Source organism: Schistocerca nitens, chromosome 2 (assembly GCF_023898315.1).
Source record: "Schistocerca nitens isolate TAMUIC-IGC-003100 chromosome 2, iqSchNite1.1, whole genome shotgun sequence".
NCBI classification, from domain to species: domain Eukaryota; kingdom Metazoa; phylum Arthropoda; class Insecta; order Orthoptera; family Acrididae; genus Schistocerca; species Schistocerca nitens.
The window spans coordinates 321,100,674-321,121,320 of record NC_064615.1 but is presented as its reverse complement, the minus strand read 5'-3'; the positions used below and the strand labels follow the sequence as shown (position 1 = coordinate 321,121,320).

General features: G+C 36.3%; 1 protein-coding gene across 1 annotated transcript in view; it reads right to left on the bottom strand.

The window, feature by feature from the left end:
- Nucleotides 1-20,647, bottom strand: part of LOC126236107 (kinesin-like protein unc-104) — a 387,080-nt gene that overhangs the window by 156,441 nt on the left and 209,992 nt on the right. The window contains exons 7-12 of the mRNA XM_049945175.1: nt 19,644-19,899; nt 16,864-17,021; nt 12,926-13,065; nt 4,363-4,488; nt 539-672; nt 107-419 (exon numbers count right to left, since the gene is read on the bottom strand). Coding sequence (XP_049801132.1) covers nt 107-419; nt 539-672; nt 4,363-4,488; nt 12,926-13,065; nt 16,864-17,021; nt 19,644-19,899 — 1,127 coding nt within the window. The remainder of the gene's footprint in view (nt 1-106; nt 420-538; nt 673-4,362; nt 4,489-12,925; nt 13,066-16,863; nt 17,022-19,643; nt 19,900-20,647) is intronic.

Genomic DNA, 20,647 nt, shown 5'->3' with positions numbered 1-20,647 from the left:
AATGGGATATGTACCCTAAGGTTTCTATGAAGCGGACACAAACTGTTTGGAAAAAAAGTCATGTATTTAGCTAGAAGTGTTTCTACAACTCAGTTAAATATCTCACCTTGATCTGGATGATTAAAACGAAATACATGGTTCTTTCCAAGAATGACTCTGGAACCTGTTTTTAAAACTGTCGTTTCTGTGACCTCACGGCCATTGATGTAGCAAAGGGCTCCTTCTTTTGGTGTCATTGTGATAACACCATCATTATTCTCAAAGACACAGTGTTCTTTAAGAATATGTGAACCACTGAGTTGGATATCTTGCGGAATACTGGCTTCCGCTGAGCCTACCCGAGTGCATCCATCTTTTATGTAATATATTAGGCACTCAGACATAGAAGGATCCTCATTAAGATTCACAAGATGTGGCGTCTGGAAAACATTAACATAGAATATATACTCCAAACTGTAACATGCATTCTTTTTGATCAAATACCATTTGTTAAAGCAAGATATTTTTTTTAACTTAGGGTTTCATTTGGCATGCTGACCTTTTTCGGAGAGAAGACGCCCACTGTGTTTCCATCTGCTTTCACAGCAACACCCATCTCAGCAAATACAGCCTCCCTCTGTAGTCTAATCACCTCAGTCCTCTTAAGTTTTTCTTCCCATGTTTCATTGAGCTCTAAAAACAACAATAACAGCAACAACTATAATCACTTGAAATATATATAACAAAGCACAACAACAAATTTGTTTCTATGCACAGTATTTATATAGTTATACATGTAACTCACAAGACAAACATCAAAACCATCAGAACTGTACATCAGGAGCAGTTGTTTCCAATAATCCGTAACTAGCTGCTAGCGATACTATAAAGATGTTTTGTACATGATGAACATACAAAGTTTGTTGACTGTGGAATAATTGGCACTCTAAATGAGCAAATAAAATAAAAGTAATTTATAAATAGATACAGTGAAGATTTTAAGTACAGTATTAGCATGAGTATAGGCCACACCTAAAGTTTTCACATGATGCTATGGTAAAAAAGTAAATCTGCCACACTATTAAATTCACAAGAAAGTTCAGTTAGAAAGTACTTCTAAATGCACCTTTCTCCCTCCTCCTCTTCAAATCCCACATAACTAATGGTGACTTATCACTCTTTCTCTCTCTCTCTCTCTCTCTCTCTCTCTCTCTCTCTCTCACACACACACACACACACACACACACACACACATTCTGTGGCTTGAGTTTCAAATAAAACAGCTAACATATCTCCAGTTATGAAGTACTACCACTAGGTAGATGATGCGGACAGTAATTATGTTGACACTCCTACATAACAAGTGGGCAGTGAAGAGCAATTGGGTCCATATGCAAATGAATCCTCCATAACAGAAAAAGTTTCACCAATGGAATTTAAAGTTTAATAAGGGTGAGTTCGGTGATTTATGCATCAAAATAATTTAGCTGTTCCTCACAGAACTACAATTGAGCGAAAACGAGCTCAAGGTCACGAAAACAGTTAGATATCTTTTCAGCATTATATATTCCAACTTCGACTCAAAAATTTTTATTTAATTCCAAAGTAGGGAATGCAGACCAAGTGCTGGCCTATTCAGATATACAGAACAGCACTAGAGTAATAAATAATGTACTATTACACAGTGTGCAATGTACACGTGGTGCAGAAAGGCAGCAGTGCGCAGTGATGTAGAATATTACAGTTCATGGACAAAAATTGCCACTGTATGTAGTTTTTAACTGGAAACCAAAAAGACTCCCCCCCTCTCAACTCCCCCAGCCCCCAAAGGCAGAAAGCTTCGCTGTTAGTATTATTGTAAGTGCTCATGCTGTTACAATGCAGTAACTTGTAATGGTATCAGTTTCAAACCATAAGATATGTGTACATTTCATTTTGAAAATTATGATTTATGATCTGAAGAGAAAAATCTCAATTACAGACCGCATCTTGATTTTCAAGTCAAAATTTAGAAAAAAAAGTGTGGCCCATATTTGCAACTTATGTTTACAGAGGAAAGGTAGGTTCCTAGGGTGTAACAGATAATCATAATTCGTTAGAACATGGTCAGTGTATACCTCCTCTAGAAGAAGAACAGAAAGAGAAGGGAGGAGGAGGTAGTACTCATTTGAGGCATAACCCCAAAAAAATAAACAAACACGCATACTCTATGAGGCAGGAAGTCAGTTCCCTATAAAATTGAAAAATTATGTTAGTGCCCAGTCTTATCATATTGAATGAATGTAGGGTTGTTAACATGTGTAATTACAGAAAATTCAGAATGGACTGTAATAACGAGGAGAAGTCATTACTCATTAAATTGAGGTGGTACTGAGCAGCAAACAAAAAATGGTAAATTGCTTGCTTTTGGTTAAATTTCATCTTCTGAGCTAGCCCGCACATCCTCCCCACACACACACACACTATTGTCTCCTGACACTGCTACATACAAATATCTACATTAGTAAAGGAAAGTCATTGTTTAGCATTGTTATCAAAGATCTCGAAAAGTACTTGACCAATTCACTTCAAATTTTTACATGATATTCTACTGAACAATCTGACACAAACAGGCTATATATTTTTCTTACTATATATAATATATACATTCTATATAAAGGAGAAACATTATTACCAAACATGTTGAAAATCTTTGACCAATTTACTTCCATTTTTTGCACAATGCTGTACTGAATATTTGGATGGACATAGGCTATATATTTTTTAATATATTTAAAAATAAATGCTATATGTAAAGGGAAATGTTGTTAACAAAAGTTTTGGAAATTTCTTGAACGATTTCCTTTTTTACACAGTACACTAACAACATTCAAACAGACACATATTTTTTAAATGACACTGTACAGGTTTTCTGTTAAAACCAACTGTGAGAAAGAAAATGCCGTGCTATGGAAATTTGTGGTTTTGCTTTTCTTTCTTGCTTTCAGTTTAAACTATGACATCTCTCTCTCTCTCTCTCTCTCTCTCTCTCTCTCTCTCTCTCTCTCTGTGTGTGTGTGTGTGTGTGTGTGTGTGTGTGTGTGTGTGTGTGTGTGTGCGCGCGTGCATGCGCGCGCATGTGCGTGGTTGCACACGTGATGTGCCACACTCAGCGAGAGAGAGAGAGAGAGAGAGAGAGAGAGAGAGAGAGGGAAGGAGGGAGGGAGGGGGGGAGGTGGAGGGGGAAGGGAGAGGGAGGGGGAGAGGGGTAGGGGTATGGAGCCTTCAGCCCATTGCTGCACTGAATCCCAGAAGTACTGTATGTATCCCTAGAGTAGTGTTTATGGTTTTGCAGTCATCCACAATACAGGCATTAATATACTCTGCATCTGGTACCTGCATTCAATACAAATGAGTTTCCAAATGCCTCCATAGACTATTCTGCACGTAGAGCATTACACAAAAATTGCCACTGTATGTAGTTTTTAACTGGAAACCACTCAACTGGAAACCACACAACCCCCCCCCCCCCCCCCAAGGAAGACAGCTTCACAGCTGGTATTATTGTACGTGCTCATGGTGTTACACTGCAGTAGCTTTTAATGGTATTAGTTTCAACCCACAAGATAATGTACATGTCAGTTTAAAACTGACGATTTATGATCTTATGGGAAAAAGTCCAGTTACAAGCCACATAATGATTTTTCAAGCCAAAATTTAAGAAAAAAGGTGTGGCCTATATTTGCACAAATATGGTAGCCCATTAACTTATGTTGACAGAGGAAGGATAGTTTCCTAGAGTGTAACAGGTAATCATAATATGCTACAACATGGACAGTGTATGCCTTCTCTAGAAGAAAAACAGAAAGAGAAAGTAGGAGAGGTAGTACTAATTCAACTATTTGAGGCCCAACCCCAACAAAATGAACAAACACTACAAATCAAATGTGTATATTCACACGTATTCTATAAGGTAGGAAGTCAATTCCTTGTAAAACTGAAAAAATGGCAAAATGCAGTGAGTAATGAGAATAATGGACAAGCATACTACATTATTAGTGTGTGGATAAGTTGAGAATTTCGGTCTGACAGGAGGCATGCTATGGTAGTTCGTGTGGTTGCAACAACTACTGTGTCCGGATGGCATGGTGGTCTGAGCATCTGCCCAATAAGCAGGAGATCCGGGTTCATACCCTGATCAGGAATAAAGTTTCAACCTTCCCCACTGATTTGAATTAATGCCCACTTACAGCCAATGTCTGTATTTCCTTTGTGTCTTAATTCGTAATGGCTGTCTGTTCTTTCAGACATGTCTGAAAAAACAGACACCACACAAACAGGATTCTGAAAAAACAAGTATTTAATAATACAATTAATAAATTAAAAATCTGCAGAGAAACAAACCTGCAATAAGCTTCTCGCTCGCCTGCAGCTGGTCCACAGCTTCTTCAGCAAGTGTTGATGGAGTGGTAGGCAGCTGCTTTTCACTATCTCGTTTCACCATTTTCGATACCGTCACTCCCTCCTCTCCTGTTAAACATAATTTAAGAATGAAACATAATCTTTAATCTTTTACACCAAGTTAAAAGAAAGCAATGTAGTCTAATGCACGGATGCATATGACCCAAATCAGTACCACTAAACATTAACACAAAAGTAACAAAGTATAATAAAAATGAATTATAATAAAAATGAAGTTATGGAAAGGGGATACGTCATCCTATTGAAACATTTTTTCTACTCATTTTGGAGCACCAAAGAGGGGAATATCAGAGATCAATTTTAAGATAAGAGATGTGTGTGAGAGGTGATAATGGGATGAACAAAGTGTGTGTGTGTGTGTGTGTGTGTGTGTGTGTGTGTCAAATGTGATATGTTGATATGTTTCTGAACGACTTTCAGTTTATATGTATTATAATCAGAGATGAGAACTTCATAGCTAGAACAATACAGTCATTCAAAACAACATCAAACAATAAAAACATTTAGTGATATTAAAAGGTTGCTCGAATCTAGGTTTCTATAAATTATCTAGAAGTAAATAAATGTGCAATGTATGTTAAATATACAGCTTTCTTTCAGTTGAAAATTCCATTTTTCTGTTCACGGATTACTATGTTTAACATTTTTTAGTTCTGTAGATATCACAAAGACTATCTAACCATTTAACAACAATCACAACACAAAATTCTGATTTTAAAAAACTGAACATCGGCAACAATTTACTTTTTGTTATTCAAGCCTACACTGACATAAATGAACTTTCAACTAAATCATAATTTCACTGATGCGTGTACATTTTATGTTACTGTGACGATACAATTAATGGAGGATGTGTTGAGGCACAGATTGTATGTTTTCGTTTTTATATTAAATTTACACTGTGTAGCAGAGTTTAGACATAATAGTTTTCGCACAATAAATTTTAATTTTATTGTTAATCTCTCGTCCTATTACAGCTTTTGTCATGTTTCTGAACTGAGGTAGCCCCATAGCCCTGGTTTTTTTTTTTTTCTTTTTTTTTTTTGATCTATGTAACAATTTACATTGTGTGGATTTCGTCAGCAAAATCATATACAATACAATATACCTACAATTTATACACATAAAATTAATATTTGCACACATTTTTAAGGCATCTTACATTAGTTTTTTATCCTTATGTAATTTTGTTGTTGGAGAGAGTGATTGTTTGTGTGTGTGTGTGTGTGTGTGTGCGGGGGGGGGGGGAGAAGAGAGAGGGAGAGAGAGAAGAGAGAGGGAGAGAGAGAAGAGAGAGGGAGAGGGAGAGAGAGAGAGAGAGAGAGAGAGAGAGAGAGAGAGAGAGAGAGAGAATGTTCAATAACAATGAGGCATATCTTTCTCAGATACATGGGAGCCAAGAGACTCATGCAACTACTTGACACAGATAAAATGATAGAACTATTAAGCACACAGTCCTTTGTGTGTCTTTAAATAAGGAAAATTTATTAATCAGGTGACTGATATCTCTTGTTATGAGCTGTCTAGGACCTGAGCCCAGATCCATACAGCTCAGTGGATCCATAAACTCACTGATCTTCTGTTCATACTGTTACATCCCATGATAACAATTGCACTACCATAACTCATGGGCAAGACCGAATGCTATCACTGGCAGGTAGTCTTGATCACATAAATGCTTCTCTACTCAGATGCGCAGTGATTACCCTTTCTCCCTCTTTTCATGCCAGTGGATGAATTTCTAATCGGTTGACATGAAACCTACTTTGATAACATGCGAGTTCACTCAAAATCCAACCATTATCACACTTTCTTACTTAGAGACTGTACCTAAATTCACCATCTTGAAGGCAACTTTAATAGCAGCAAAAAATGAATAAGATTAAACAGTGAACTGTGTCACCATTATCACAATCTTTTGGTGGAAGATATCAGTAAAACATAAACACAATGAAGATTAACAATCCATATTTTGAGAATGATGTCCATCCATGGTCAAAATTGATGGTCGCAGCAATAGACTACCCTCTAATAATTTCAGACACTGTATCATCAAAGTATTAGGAATACGAAAGCACACTTCTTGGCCTAACAACCTACACACTCTTTGTTTTGGATGCAACTGAATTTAACATAATTGTTAGGCCTATAAAAATTAAGATACTTGCACTCTTATCTCAATGAAATTTTAAAAATGCGCAAACATAATACCAGGTGAAGGATAATAACAAGGAAAAAAGTTATAAAATGGATCAAGTGAGAAACTTTCTGTACACAATTTCTCTTGGAGTCATTAAGAAATAGAATAGGGAAACCATATGCAAAAATCTTTTGTCATCTATGTATATTTGTGGTCCATTTTCAGACTTTTGTGTATAAGGCAGGACACACACACACACACACACACACACACACACACACACACACACACACACACACAAAATACTATCTGCCAGCTGTTTTTGCTTCCCTTCATTCTGTTGTCTGAGCGTGTCTTATCTGCCCTGCAAATATTAAACCATAAAAAATTCTGATTATAAAGAAAATATAATGTGCAGAGGTAGTTTTAAATGTTGTTCCATATGATTAAAAACTCTCTTTTAGATGCACTGCTCCACTGACTCACCAGTACAAAAAATGGTACATACATCTTATTTAGAATTTAAGCACATCATGCTTGCCATCAATTCTAACAGAATTTCTGCTGTACATAGCAATTTTGCAAGCAGAGAAGATAGTTCATACATGATGGAAATAATATTTCATGTCAATAAACTATCTAAAAGAAAGTAGCATTACATGACCAAGGAACAAAGATCAGCACATGAACAAGACTGGTAAAGAAGAAACACTTCAAATAAATATCGTACAAATGCAAAGCACACTTATGACTGACACATATAAAAGGCATTTAATTTTTTTGGGATTTTCCATACGTAATTAAAAATTTATTACACTGTACACCACATTATGTACAACAAAAAAAGAAGCACAGTTAACATAAGCAGAACAATAAGGACTTTTTCTGTATTAATATACCAAATTCAGGTGCAGTGGCAGATACCTAACAACATCTTGTACAGCAAAGCCATTTCATAATCCATTAAAATACAGACAAGTATCCTGCTCTGCTCTGTCAGCTATGTGTCGTCAAGACAATTAAAAGTGCACTAAAATTTTCATTTTAAGTTGATATTTTGCTACTTTCTAGCTCTGTGCACTGTTTATGAACTGCTTAATCCTATGATATCTTCAATTCTACAGCACTATCTCAGTTTAAGTATTTCATATATATTGATTACAGCTGCTTCATAACAAACACAGAGTGCAAAGTGTTTCCGCATTGCTGCACAAAGTAACTGTCAGGGAATGGTAAATACATAAATTATGAAAATTGATGCTAAACTCAATAGGGCAAAAGCCAGAAGCCAATGACTAAAGGAGAAAACAGCCAGACAAACAATGAAAAAAATAGGAAATAAAATTTCATACATGAAATGAGAAAATGAGGCTTTCTTGTGAATTTTGACGATATGAAATTAATGCTATGTTTGTGTGGCCAAAGTACTTAGTACTACACTGTTCTATAAAGTTGTTACAGAAATAGCTGTCTCAGTTTCTCATTTTGCTATGACGAGTTACCCAAAATGAAAAATAAAAGAAAGCAATTGGAAAGCAGTAATGTTTCTTCTCATAGAGCAGTATATTTACTTACTATTACTGTTGTCGTTACTATTATTATTCTCTTTCTTTTCATATATCACTTTGCCATCTGGCCCTAGGTAGGAATAATACAAAAATAAAGCAGAATGTTACTATTTCCAGGAAGCTAGGAAACCTTAAAGCCATAGTCAGATAATACTAGCTTCCACTGTTTTTCAAATAACACATTCCAAAAACTTATAAATGGTTTTAACACCGCAGTGGATACATGTATATATATACAAATACTCTTACAATGAAGAGAGCTGTGCTCACAACAGGACCATCAGACAGTTATGGATACTAGCAATTATCTTCCCCTAATTAATGATTCTGAAATCAATATTTCTTTCATGAAGTCAGAGATAAGACAAGTGAACAAGTACAGAATGTCAATAAAGTTACAGTTACTTTAATAATGACCACATTTGCAACACCATTGATCCTGTAATGATAACAGCTACTATTTTGTTCACTGTGGCAGTATATATTAAAGACTGCATACTTAAAAAGTCAAACAGAGAAGTTGTTGACTTCTTATAAGTCAGCTGTATATTACACAAACAAAATCTAACAGTTAGAACTACAAAAAAGATGGTTGCCATGTAAAATATAGGTATATTAACTAATCCTAAAAATCATAATACATTGGGCAGTAACATGCTTAAGCTCTAAAAGGCATGACATGACAGAGATGGGATAATGGGAGTGAAAAGCTGAGAGAGAGTGGTGGTGTATGGGGATTTCTTCTCCGATATCAATAATGAAGAGGAGTAAGAGAAGAATGTGTGTAATATGACCAGGAACATGAAAGCTACTCAAAAAAATGAAGAGGGACAAATATAAGAATACAAGTGAAGTAGTGATAAACAGATGGCATTTATCAATGAAGGAGTTAACTACACTGTAAGATGTAAGTTGGTAGTTGTATGAGTTCCTTATAATGTTATAATGGACACGTATGACCCAGGAGAAGTACTTACAAAACGTAAATATTCAAATAATTTTTTTTAATTGAAAGGTAAATGAGAGATGATATTACAAGGTGTACATCAAGAGTTGCTCCCAAATATTAATTTAACTTTATTACTACTAATTTTGAATCAAAGTGGTCAATAACAAAGAGAATGTATCTTCTTGTAAGATTAAAACTCTTTGTTGACGAGTATTCAAACTTGTCTGTTTATCATTTGTAGGCAATGTTTACCAATTATCTATTACTCTAGAATTAGGAAGATGATAAGAGGGAGTTAAGGCAGGTAATTATTCACAAAAAAGATCATCACTAATACAAATTAAACAATAACATTCAAAGCAGATGGTTGTTACCATGCTTTATACACTAAATATAAGTAGAGATGGAAGGTAGGTCAGCAGAATGTAACATCTTGCCAATGCCAAGGCCACTGCAGAAAGGGCCTAAGATTCAAGTAGATGGAAGACAGGTCTTGGAGATGATTTTACAGTCAGATGAAACCATCCCAGGGAAAGCCTACTTCAGGAAGAACAGAATAAAGTATCACCATTTCACCACCTTTGTACGTGATACACTGTTTTTGAAACCATCGGTCAAGTAGACTGAAGCCTTGAAAGGAATGTCAAAGTAAGTCTTTTCCCTTTACATGGACAGAGACAAGGACCTCTCATTCCAAAAGTGGTATGAAACAGGACTGTGTGATCATCAGCATGTGCCCAGTAATGCTGCCTTTTACTAAGTAGACATCAGAACATCCACCTTATTCCAAAATAGCTGTAAAGTTAAATTCCTATTCCAACAATCTACATTTACATACTGTATAATGGAAATCTAAGGAAAACATCTCACATGTACCAAAATGGTAGGTGTAACAGCACTCTCATTATTTACAAGAATGTAAGATGTGGCAAAACAGACAGCCAATGTGAACAAATCTTAACTACTACTTCAATGGAAAGCTTAAAATGTAAATTTATCAGTATGCATACAGATTTGAAGTGAGGTAAGAAAATATGGGTAACATATGTTCAGAATGAAAGCAGAAGGTGTTTAAAGGAAAAAAAATAAAGAGGAAGGTAGGGGTGAAACAAGAGAATGACAGAATGATTATGCAGAAAATGACATATTGAGAAAGTGAAGAAATTTGTGTACTACTGGATACTGGTCTTTAATTTCAACATTTGCTCATCTGCCATTTGAGATCTTGCAGCTCATTTGGGATAGACTACTTCTATTTAGTACATTTGATTTGCCAAACATCGTTCCTGATCCTGCGTTCCCCAAACCTTCCCACTTCTCTCCACTTTCTTTCAGTTCACTTTACATCTTTTCCATTTTTTTTACTATTTATTTTCTTTATTCTTCATGTTTTTTCACTGCAGCTACTGGATCCTTACATTACACACTTAATCTCTTCTTCTCGCTATGTATTCTTCAATTTGCACCATTCCTTTCTGCATGTGGATATTTTCTACCTCTTTGTCTACTACGGTTCTCTCACTGCGGCTTTTGGATTTCTCTACAAACACCAAATTTAATCCTCTCCTGGCCTTTACATCACTCCACTGTATATGATCTTCCCTGCCCCTGCTTTCCAATGCTCTATCATTTCACATTACATGACCATATATGCTGTGATAGCAGAAAAATGTGTGTACAAGCATCTTCTTCCCCAACTTAAAAATTAACTGTTACATATTGGGAAGTAGGTATGTACACTTCTTTTAATAACATTACATGACTATTGCAGTTTCAGTTTCATAATCAACATGTCAACAGTATGAATGACTATCATGATATATAGAGCAGGAACAAGTACATACATACACAAAAAAAAGAGGGAGGTTAGTGAGATGATGACAGACAGGAAAATTAAATATCCAATATGATTATTAAATATATGAAAGCCTCTGAAATAAGATACTCTGAACAACAAGTATGAAGATAAATTAAAAAATAGGAAGATCAATTTGGGGGAAGGAGAAAAAAATTCTTTCCAAGTTTTACAACAAAATTGAAATATGTAAGATGTGTAAGATGTGGTATATAACTCACCCTGCAAAAGGAAGGTATTAATAGTAAACTTTTTCATGCTCAGTTTTTGCTGTTGATATCTGAAATATCACTGTATGTTCTTCACAGTCCTAAATTGATATTTTTGTGGGTAAGAGAACCAGCTACTGAAGTTGTGCAGTGGCAGATTATTAGTTCATATCTGTATACTGACAGACAACTGTGCATCGCATTTCTCTTATGATATTATTGCTCCAAAGAATGATAAAAGTTCTGTACATCTTCCAAAATATCACCCATTTGAAGAGAAATAATTTATCTATTTCTCAACACAAATTCAGTTAAATACAATGATATAAGTATCTGTGAAGTATCAAGCCACCCACAACTACATCTGTATAATGAAATACTTGTTCTAGGATTATATCTTGGGTACAGGTTAAGTCCTATTCTCTCTTAGAGCTGTATGATCCAAAGAACATACACAGTAGTTAAAGGAGAGTTTCAATAAATTGGGACCAACAGATTTTGAGTTATGAACGTATTTATCAGTGAGGCATGCTCATATAATTAAGGTGACATGTTAGTGTTTACCAAGGGCAAAGACATGATTCAAGTCAGAGGAAACGCTTTATGTTGACTAAAATTGCATATTCAAGAATGGTAGCACTGATTCATGACTGCATGGCAGATAAGTGAAATATATCTATGTAAATACCCTGAAAGTACCACAGGGAAAAATTAAATCTTCTGCGATATAAAAGGATGACAAGAACCAAGCGAAGCTTCAAATAGTTTGACTGCACTGATTGATTAAGAAAATATAACTGATGCTTGCAGGTAATGATGTAGAGCACCAGTGAAAAATTTGGATTGTCACAGTATCATGCTTGTTGAGAGACAACTGGCATTTCACACCATAAATAAATACTTGATTTGTATAAACAGTCGTATGTGGTACTGCACTTTCCCATGAAAGGTAAAGGTCCTGAGTTCAAGTCTCAGTTCAGGATATAGTTTTAATCTGCCAGGAAGTTTCCACAGTCATATATTTAACAAATGTACCATCTGGTTGAAGATAAATCATATGTGGTAATGAGGAAATAAGTCTCAAATGTGAGCTGATATAAGAAAAAAAACTATGAACAACTATACTTCTTTTAAAAAAAAATTTCATCCTTTCAGGAGAGTTAAGAAAGTTTCAGATTCATACGCCAATTTTTGTAATTGTTATCTAGCAGATCTGCTTTCATGTCATCATCTGACAAAGCAATTTTAAAACATTCTGAACTGTATGTAGCTGTTTGCTTTCCCTGTCAGGCTGTCACACTATTTCAGTGTTACCAAATAAGAAAGAATCTTCATTTTTAATCATTAACATTTATAATTTTCAATTTACATGAAAAATACACAAGACCACTTAATAACGATATTTATGACAGAATAGGAGTGTGTACTTACCTTGCACAGAAACAGGAACAATTGGAACAATGCTGACAAATACTGTCATAAATATTGTGAGTAGTCATATTTTACTTCCATTGTAAGTAGATAACATTTACTCAATGTTATGAAAATTTGCTGCCTAATGTGTATATATAAGATAATATGAAATAATTGCACAAGAATGTGTAACAGCTCACATGCAGAATTCTTGGTCACTGGTGTCTGTGCGAAGGAATTTTCAAGAGAATTCTAAGGAAAATATATCTTTATAGCTGGGTACGTATATCATGTATGCCATTGTACTGTAATAAATGCAAAACACAATAAAATAATTCAATTTCCACGAACCTTCTTCCACTTCAATTCCTTCAGCCTTAAGCAAATCTCTAAGACGTACAATTTCTTCTTTGAGCTCCCGAATAAGTTTAGCATTCGCATCTTCATTAACAACTGCCTTGCATACTATCTGTTTTGCACGGTCTGCATACCTGGTGAAAATGGTAATAAATCATTTGTCATCTCAAATATATTCCAATACTTAAAATTTGAAAATTACAAAATGAAATACAAAACAGTTAATGTGAGAAGCAAAGAGTTTGGTAGTGGAAGTATTGACTTCTAGGATCTAATGGCTAAAAACAACCTACATGTTGTCTATACGAGACACACATAAGCATGGTGGATTGCTTCCAAATTCATTGTTAGACCTCCTTTCTTATGCTTTATAAATTTCTGGTATTCTCTCTCCTAAATTAATTAATTCATGAAAACTGTTGGGCATTCACAGAATAATGTATAAAGGTATCCAGCATATTCATTTAATTTTATTTTGTGGCCATGAAGCACACAATGAAATATAACTAAAATCTGTTTCATAATTTAAATGTATTCTTAAACACAAGGAAATAACTGTATAATAAACTATCCCACCATGTAAAAACAATAAATACTATATCACTATTTCAATTGTCACTTAAGACCTGCATGTTAGGTAATGTAGTTTAAAGGAATATCTTTTAGCACTTAAAGTAATAAGTCACTTTAAATATTCTTCTATTTAATTGTATGTTTAAATGTGTACATGATCATGTTATCATGTCATCATTATATGATATACACTTTATCTCTTGGCCAAAAGGCCTTCATTTGAAGTAGAAACACACACACACCTGCCTCACAAGCACTACTTGTTTACACACTACCACTGTCTCTGACCACTGTGGCTGGACTGAATCATAGTACACCTGGGTAGCAGCAATCTGGGGATAAGGAGGCGGCTTGGGTTGGGGAGGGGTGAGGGGTTCCAGGGTAGATTGGAGGAAGGTGTAGTGCTGCTTGTGGGAGTATTTAGGGGTGTGGTTAGGACAGGGTAGGGTGGCTAGGTTCAGTCATGAGGTTTGTGGGGGTGGGGGTAGTGGAAAAGAGAGAACTACACAAGGAAATAACTATGTACTAAACTATCCCACCATGTAAAAAAAATAAAGATTATATCACTATTTCAATTGTCTCGTTAGACCTGCCTGTTAGGTAATATAGTTTAAAGGGACATCTTTCAGCACTTTGGACTAGTGGGTGTGTTGGTGGAGTAGAAGGCTGTGTTGTGAAGGAGTGAAGGGGAAGATAAGTGGAGGACACGGACTAGCAAAGGTTGAGGTCAGGGGGCTATGGGAATGTAGAATGTATTGCAGGGAGAGTTCCCATTTGTGCAATTCAGGAATGCTAGTGTTAGTAGGAAGGGTCCAGATGGTGATCATTGAAGTGAAGCACATTTTGTTGGGCAGCATTTTCATCAGTTGGATCAGCCAGCTGTCTCTTGGCCACAGTTTGTGAGAGTCCATTCATGTGGACAGACAGCTTGTTGGCATCAAGCCCATGTAGAAAGCAGCTTGGTGACTGCAGCTTAGTTTGCACATCACATGATTGCTTTTAGAGGTAACCTGCCTTTCATGGGATATGAGATGCTTGTGACTGGTCGGAGTAGGTCATGGTGGGAGGATGTATGGGACAGGTCATGCACCTATGTCTATTTCAGGGATGTGAGCTACGAGGCATGGGGCTGCGGGCAGTGGTGGAGTAGTGTTGGACAAGGATATTGCATAGGTTTGTTGGGCAGCAGAATACTGCTTTGGAGAGATGGAAAGGATAGTGGGTAGGATATTTCTCATTTCACGGCATGATGAGAGGTAGTCTAAACCCTGGTGGAGAATGTGATTCGGTTGCTGCAATCCTAGGTGGTAGTGAGTCATGGGGGAGTACTCCTTTGTGGGTGGACAGTAGGCATGTGGAGGGCACAAGTAAATAGAGAGACAAGGAATAGGTGATCTGTTTCTGTACAAGGTGGGTGGGTAGTTTCAATCTGTGGAGGCCTCAGTGAGGTGCTTGACATATTGGGAGAGGGACTGCTCATCACTGCAGATGTGAAACCACAGATGGCTAGGCTGTATGGAAGGGATTTTTTGGTATGGAATGGATGGCAGCTGTGTAAATGGCAGTTTTGCTGGTAGTTAGTAGGTTTGAAATGGACAGAGGTACTGATGTAGCCATCCTCACTGGAGGAATGTGAGTAAGGTGACCTCACCTTTGTCCAGATCACAAAGACATCATCAGTGAATCTGAACCAAGAGAGGGGTTTGGAAGAATTCCTCTAAATTGTCTGTGAATGGGTTGGCACAGGGTGGCACCCAACAGGTCCCCATTGCTATACCACTGATTTGTTTGCGAGTGATGCCTTTGAAGGAGAAGTAATTTTGGGTGTGGTTATAGTTGGTCATGGTGACCAGGAAGAAGGTTGTAAGTTTGGAGTCAGTCAGGTGTTGGGAGCAGTAGAATTCAATTATGACAAGACCATGGGCATTGGGGATGTTAGTGTAGTAGGAGGTGGCATCAACAGTGACATACATGGCACCGTGTGATAAAGGAACAGGAACTACGGAGAGGTGGTGGGAAAAACGGTTGGTGTCTTTTATATAGGAGGGTAGATTACATGTAATATGCTGAAGGTGTTGGTCCACAAATGCAGAGATCCTCTCAGTGGGTCCAAAGAATTTGAGGAGAGTCTGGAGATCCTGTTGGATTTCTGAAATGAGGTCTTTTCATTGTGCCTGTCTGTGATTCAACATCTCATCTATATGGTGAGTAGCAATCTATCATTTTCATAATGGCTTTGAGAACTATGGGACTTAACATCTGAGGTCATCAGTCACCTAGAACTTAGAACTACTTAAATCTAACTATCCTAAGGATATCACGCACATCCATGCCCGAGGCAGGATTTGAACCTGCGACCATAGCGGTCGTGTGGTTCCAGACTGAAGCGCCTAGAACCGCTTGGCCACAACGGCCGGCTATCATTTTCATAATATTGTTGTCACTGCATCCCAGACTTTCCGCTGTTTGATCACAAACATAAGCTATTTCCATCATTTCCTATTCCCTTGCCAAACATGGTGTCTTGAGAACAAGGCTGAATAACCTTTCTAATGATCTATTAATTATCTGTGTCATGATCTCAACATTTGGTTTACGTAACTGATAGTTAAGTTTCACTTTGGGTATGAACTGAGTGATCTAACCTTAGTTGCTGGGTGGTTCTTGAAGGCATACAATGTCTACCTGCAGCTCCTGCACTGCTTTATGTTACCTGATCATTAGAAGAATGTTTCCAATGACATTCCACTGATGGCGCCTAATCACTGAGATACCTGGCATAAATGAAAAATTTAGGTGCAAACTGAGAAGTTTGTTATGTTCCCCTGTTAGCTCTCATTACATCCGTGTGTAATTTGCTCAGGCAATGAATCATTTTGTGGTGAAAACATGCTTGCATGATTAGGTCACAGAATTTTTTGTATTAAAAGGCTGATAAGTGCTGTTTTGAATAATTCTGTCCATTTATTATGTTGTGGGATATGCAATGTGTTTCCCACCATGCACAACTCTAAAACACTATAATTATACTGTGACTGTGATAACACACAAATATGCTGCACACATTACTCAGCTCCTTGCGAGATATTTAACATTTACAGTGTAGCTAGTCACTGCTTCAGCAGCTTTACTCTTTCTTGTTCTTTATCATCTGCTGCTCTTTTGACATTCTTTGGTACAACTGGGATTAAAAATTCAAATATTTTCAATTAATTAAAAAAAGTGTAACAGAAAAGTAAAAGATGTCAGAATTGAAAGCTATGCCACTGAAGAAAAAGTACTGACTTAATTGGACAAGCTTTGCACTACAAAAATATTTTCTATTTGTAAAATACTAAAAATATCTGTGATCTGCTTACCTTAGTGTGGATAATGTCTCATCATAATTAATATCAGCTGGACTGATTGCAGCAACCATGGCTGTTTTGGAATTCCCACCAAGGTTTTCTCTAAGTAGCCATGTTAGCACTGAATCTCTGTAGGGGATGAAATCTGCTTTCTTCTTTTTCTTAGTTGCCTAATTTAAAATACAACGTAAACAGGTTAATATTGGCACAAAGTATTAAGTTACATATTTGTACAATCATCTACATAAAAGGGTATGGTAAAAATGTGGTGAGTTTATTTCAAATAATCTGTCTTCTGCCATAATTAGACTGCAGTAACTAAATGAACCACTTTTTTGCCTTGTTTCACAATACTTTACTATTTTTGTATGACCTAGGTCTTGGATTATAAGCCCATTTTCTAGTACACATCTGATTCCAAAGATGACAACCAAGCAATGACCAACACGTCAGCTTCTTAATCTATCATTTTTTGATTTAAACTATAAAAGTTATCTCTATTGACTTTTTTGCTAATGTTACTTTTGTATGGTACAACATTCATTAGGACAGCATTTACCATAACTACAAATAAACACACACTGGAGTAAAGCTGAGTGCACAGAAATGGGTATTTGTGTAATTATATATTTATGAAAGACGGTATCAAGGTTCTTCTCCTATGTAGAGGTTATGGTGTTGTCTAAAAGGGATGAATAATTGAACTGAGATTATTCATTCAGTAGTAGATGGGGTGGATACACACTTCTGTGTAATAATTTCTACTATTTCTGATATAGTGAGCTTTACACCTTTTCCCTCTATGTGTAGGACTTTTACATCTACTACATATTTGTGGTTATCATTTAACCACTGTTCAGCAAAGGATAAATCTGCATTATTTCATCTCCAGCCTCTATGGTGTCTCTCAGTCTAGTACAGATTGACCTCTTCGTCAGTCCAGTATAGCAAGACTGACACTCTCAGTAGATGGTCTTAAAAATCCCACTTTTCACAATGGCCTGTTGTTTATCCTTTGTATTGAAGAAACATCTACCTAATCACTGTGGAACATGGAAATCACAGAAAAACTCTTCACCTTTTAAAATGTTGCTTTTGGCTTCCTTCTTTAGTTTTTTTTATTGAGAATGCTATCAATAAGATTGGATTTAAATTCATTATTAGTAACTATTGTTTCAATTGTATCAAGTTCATTGTCACAGGCCTCTTGGTACACAGCGATAGAAAGGAGATAACAGATCATGTGGTGGAATGCTGCATATGTGTAGACTACTGGGTGCTGAGAGGAAGCTGAGATGAATGTTTTAGTAATGGAGGTTTTCAAGTAAACTTTAAATTTATTTAGATTTAGAAACTCTTTAGATGGGTGATAGAGAACTTTATAAGAATACATTTACAGGAGATCTTAAGTAATTTGACTAATATATTGTCCCCATCAAAGGAATTTTTCTTTTTCATGTCTCTTACCACTCTCTGTATTTCATCTGCTATAGTATACAGTGCATCTGATTAATTCTGTTGTGCACTGATTTTTGTAGAAGGTTCATGGCTCTAACTTATAGACCCTTTACAACCAATTTGATCAACTACTGTCAAAAAATGGTTGTTGAAGATAGTGGCTTCTATTTCATCTTCATCCACACTATGTTGCCATTATGACCAACTTTGATACAGTCTACATCCTCTGAACTTTTGCCTGTCTCCCTTTTCAGAACCTTCCAATTGTTTTTATTTTATTATTATACTGTCAGTTTCTGATTTAGTAAACACACTCTTGATTTTTTAATCATATTCTTTAGTATGCTACACTATAAATTGTAGCACTCCCTATCCTGAGGTTTATTACTATTCTGAATGAAGTAGAAAGTGTTCTCTTTGTTGAACAGGACGCGTTGATTCCATTCATGAGCCGGTCTCCCACAATCACTCAGGTTGGTACTTTTTGACTTTCTTACAAAATACAGCACCAAACAGTGAAATATATTCATTCAAGAACATGTAACATTTATCACTGCCATTTTAATCTGATACACTGTGTCCCATTCCAAATGCCCACTGAATGTTTGCAGATTTTTACTGTTGATTAATCTAAAGGATCTATTGATTTAAAAACTCTTGTTAGCAGGCCTTACAACATGCATTTTCAACAGCTGTCCATCATGGCCAGAAACATCACTTAAAATCTGTCTTAAACATATGTTACTGATTCTGTTATTATCTACAGAAATATTATCAATCAAGCTCGTGCAGTTCTTTGTCACTCTTGTGGGGGACAAAGCTCTTCTGACAAGTTTCAAACATTTCTAATGTAACATGAAACTTTCCTAATGTGTCAAATATTTTAACCTAAGCACCACTTTACTTCTGAATCTAAAGAATTGCTTGTGTAATACTTCATGATTACACTAAAAATATTTCTGAGACATTTTTTGGCATTTTAACTATATCTGAAAAGATTCTTTATTTCATGAAGGAGGTCTATTGCAGCTATCCTTTGGTGTATCAGAGTAACAATAATTTTGAGACTTCTCCATTGTAAGTTTCTCTTGTCGAAATATTTTGTAACTCAATTATACACCACATTTTTTTTAATTCTGAGAATAAAATGCAGAAATATCCCTTAGAGCACATTTCTTCTTACAAGAAAAAAGACAGAAACAAACAAGATTACTCACCGCCTTGTCAGACAGTTACAGAACAAGCATGAAAAGGGAAAAAATGGAATTATATTTCAATACTTTTTACACAAAAATACTGCAAAAATGATGTATAAGAATCTTTTCCATACTCACCACTTCAGCCAGAGCTGAAATGACTTTTCCTAATGTGGTGAGACTTTTGTTGATGTTGGCTCCCTCCTTGAGTCTTGTTCCTTTGGCACCAGTAGAGTCTGCTCTTTCAGAACCAGCAAGGTCAACCAATGAGATTTTACTTACTTTCTCAGTAGTTAACTCTGTGCCCTTATCAACATGTTGCTGAGTAAAAAATATTGTGAACACTGCATGAGACCTGCTAGACGTCTCATTCATGTTTGTTGCTGCCACTGTCCTGCAAATGAAATACATGTTTTTGAGCAAAACACACAGGTAATTAATGGCATCTTCAATTCAATGGGCAACAAACAAATTATATATAAACTGAAAGATACATAATATTATGCCACAGTTTGAGACAATGTATATTTTCACAACAAAAGCGGCAGCTTTATGAATAGGTTTAAACATGCCACTGTGTACAGGATGGCTAGCCAGGCTGAACAAATTTTAGAACTTTTATGCAAAATTTTATTTAGAAGGTATCAGCCATGTCTTTCAAATTCTTATCCAGCTTCACTCCTTACACCTGTACATTGCCTATGAGCCTGTAGGAAATATGGAATTGGCATAACACCACCTTTCCAGTAAGGGTCTACATTTCACCACTCTGCTGAAACACCTACATGCACCACCCAGGTGACCAATAGGGATGTGGGAAACGAGTCACATGTGTGGTTGCTGGCGAGATGGTAGAACATAATCTAGACACTCCCTTGTACTTCAGCCTTCAGATAGAGCAGACAGCTCAGTGCCATCTACCTATGTTTCTGCCCTCCAAGACCTGCCACCAGCCATTCAATATGAACAACTTCCTCTCGCAATGCCTACTCCATTTCTTGTATTCAATCACCTAAACTGGCAGTGGTCCTTTACTCCTGCCCCAGGTGAGCCCTTCTGTACTCTGTAATTTCAGAATATAGTCCAGGTTTACTTCAGTTCATTCTTTTGTCTTAGAAACTTCTGTTCCGATGCCTTCCTCT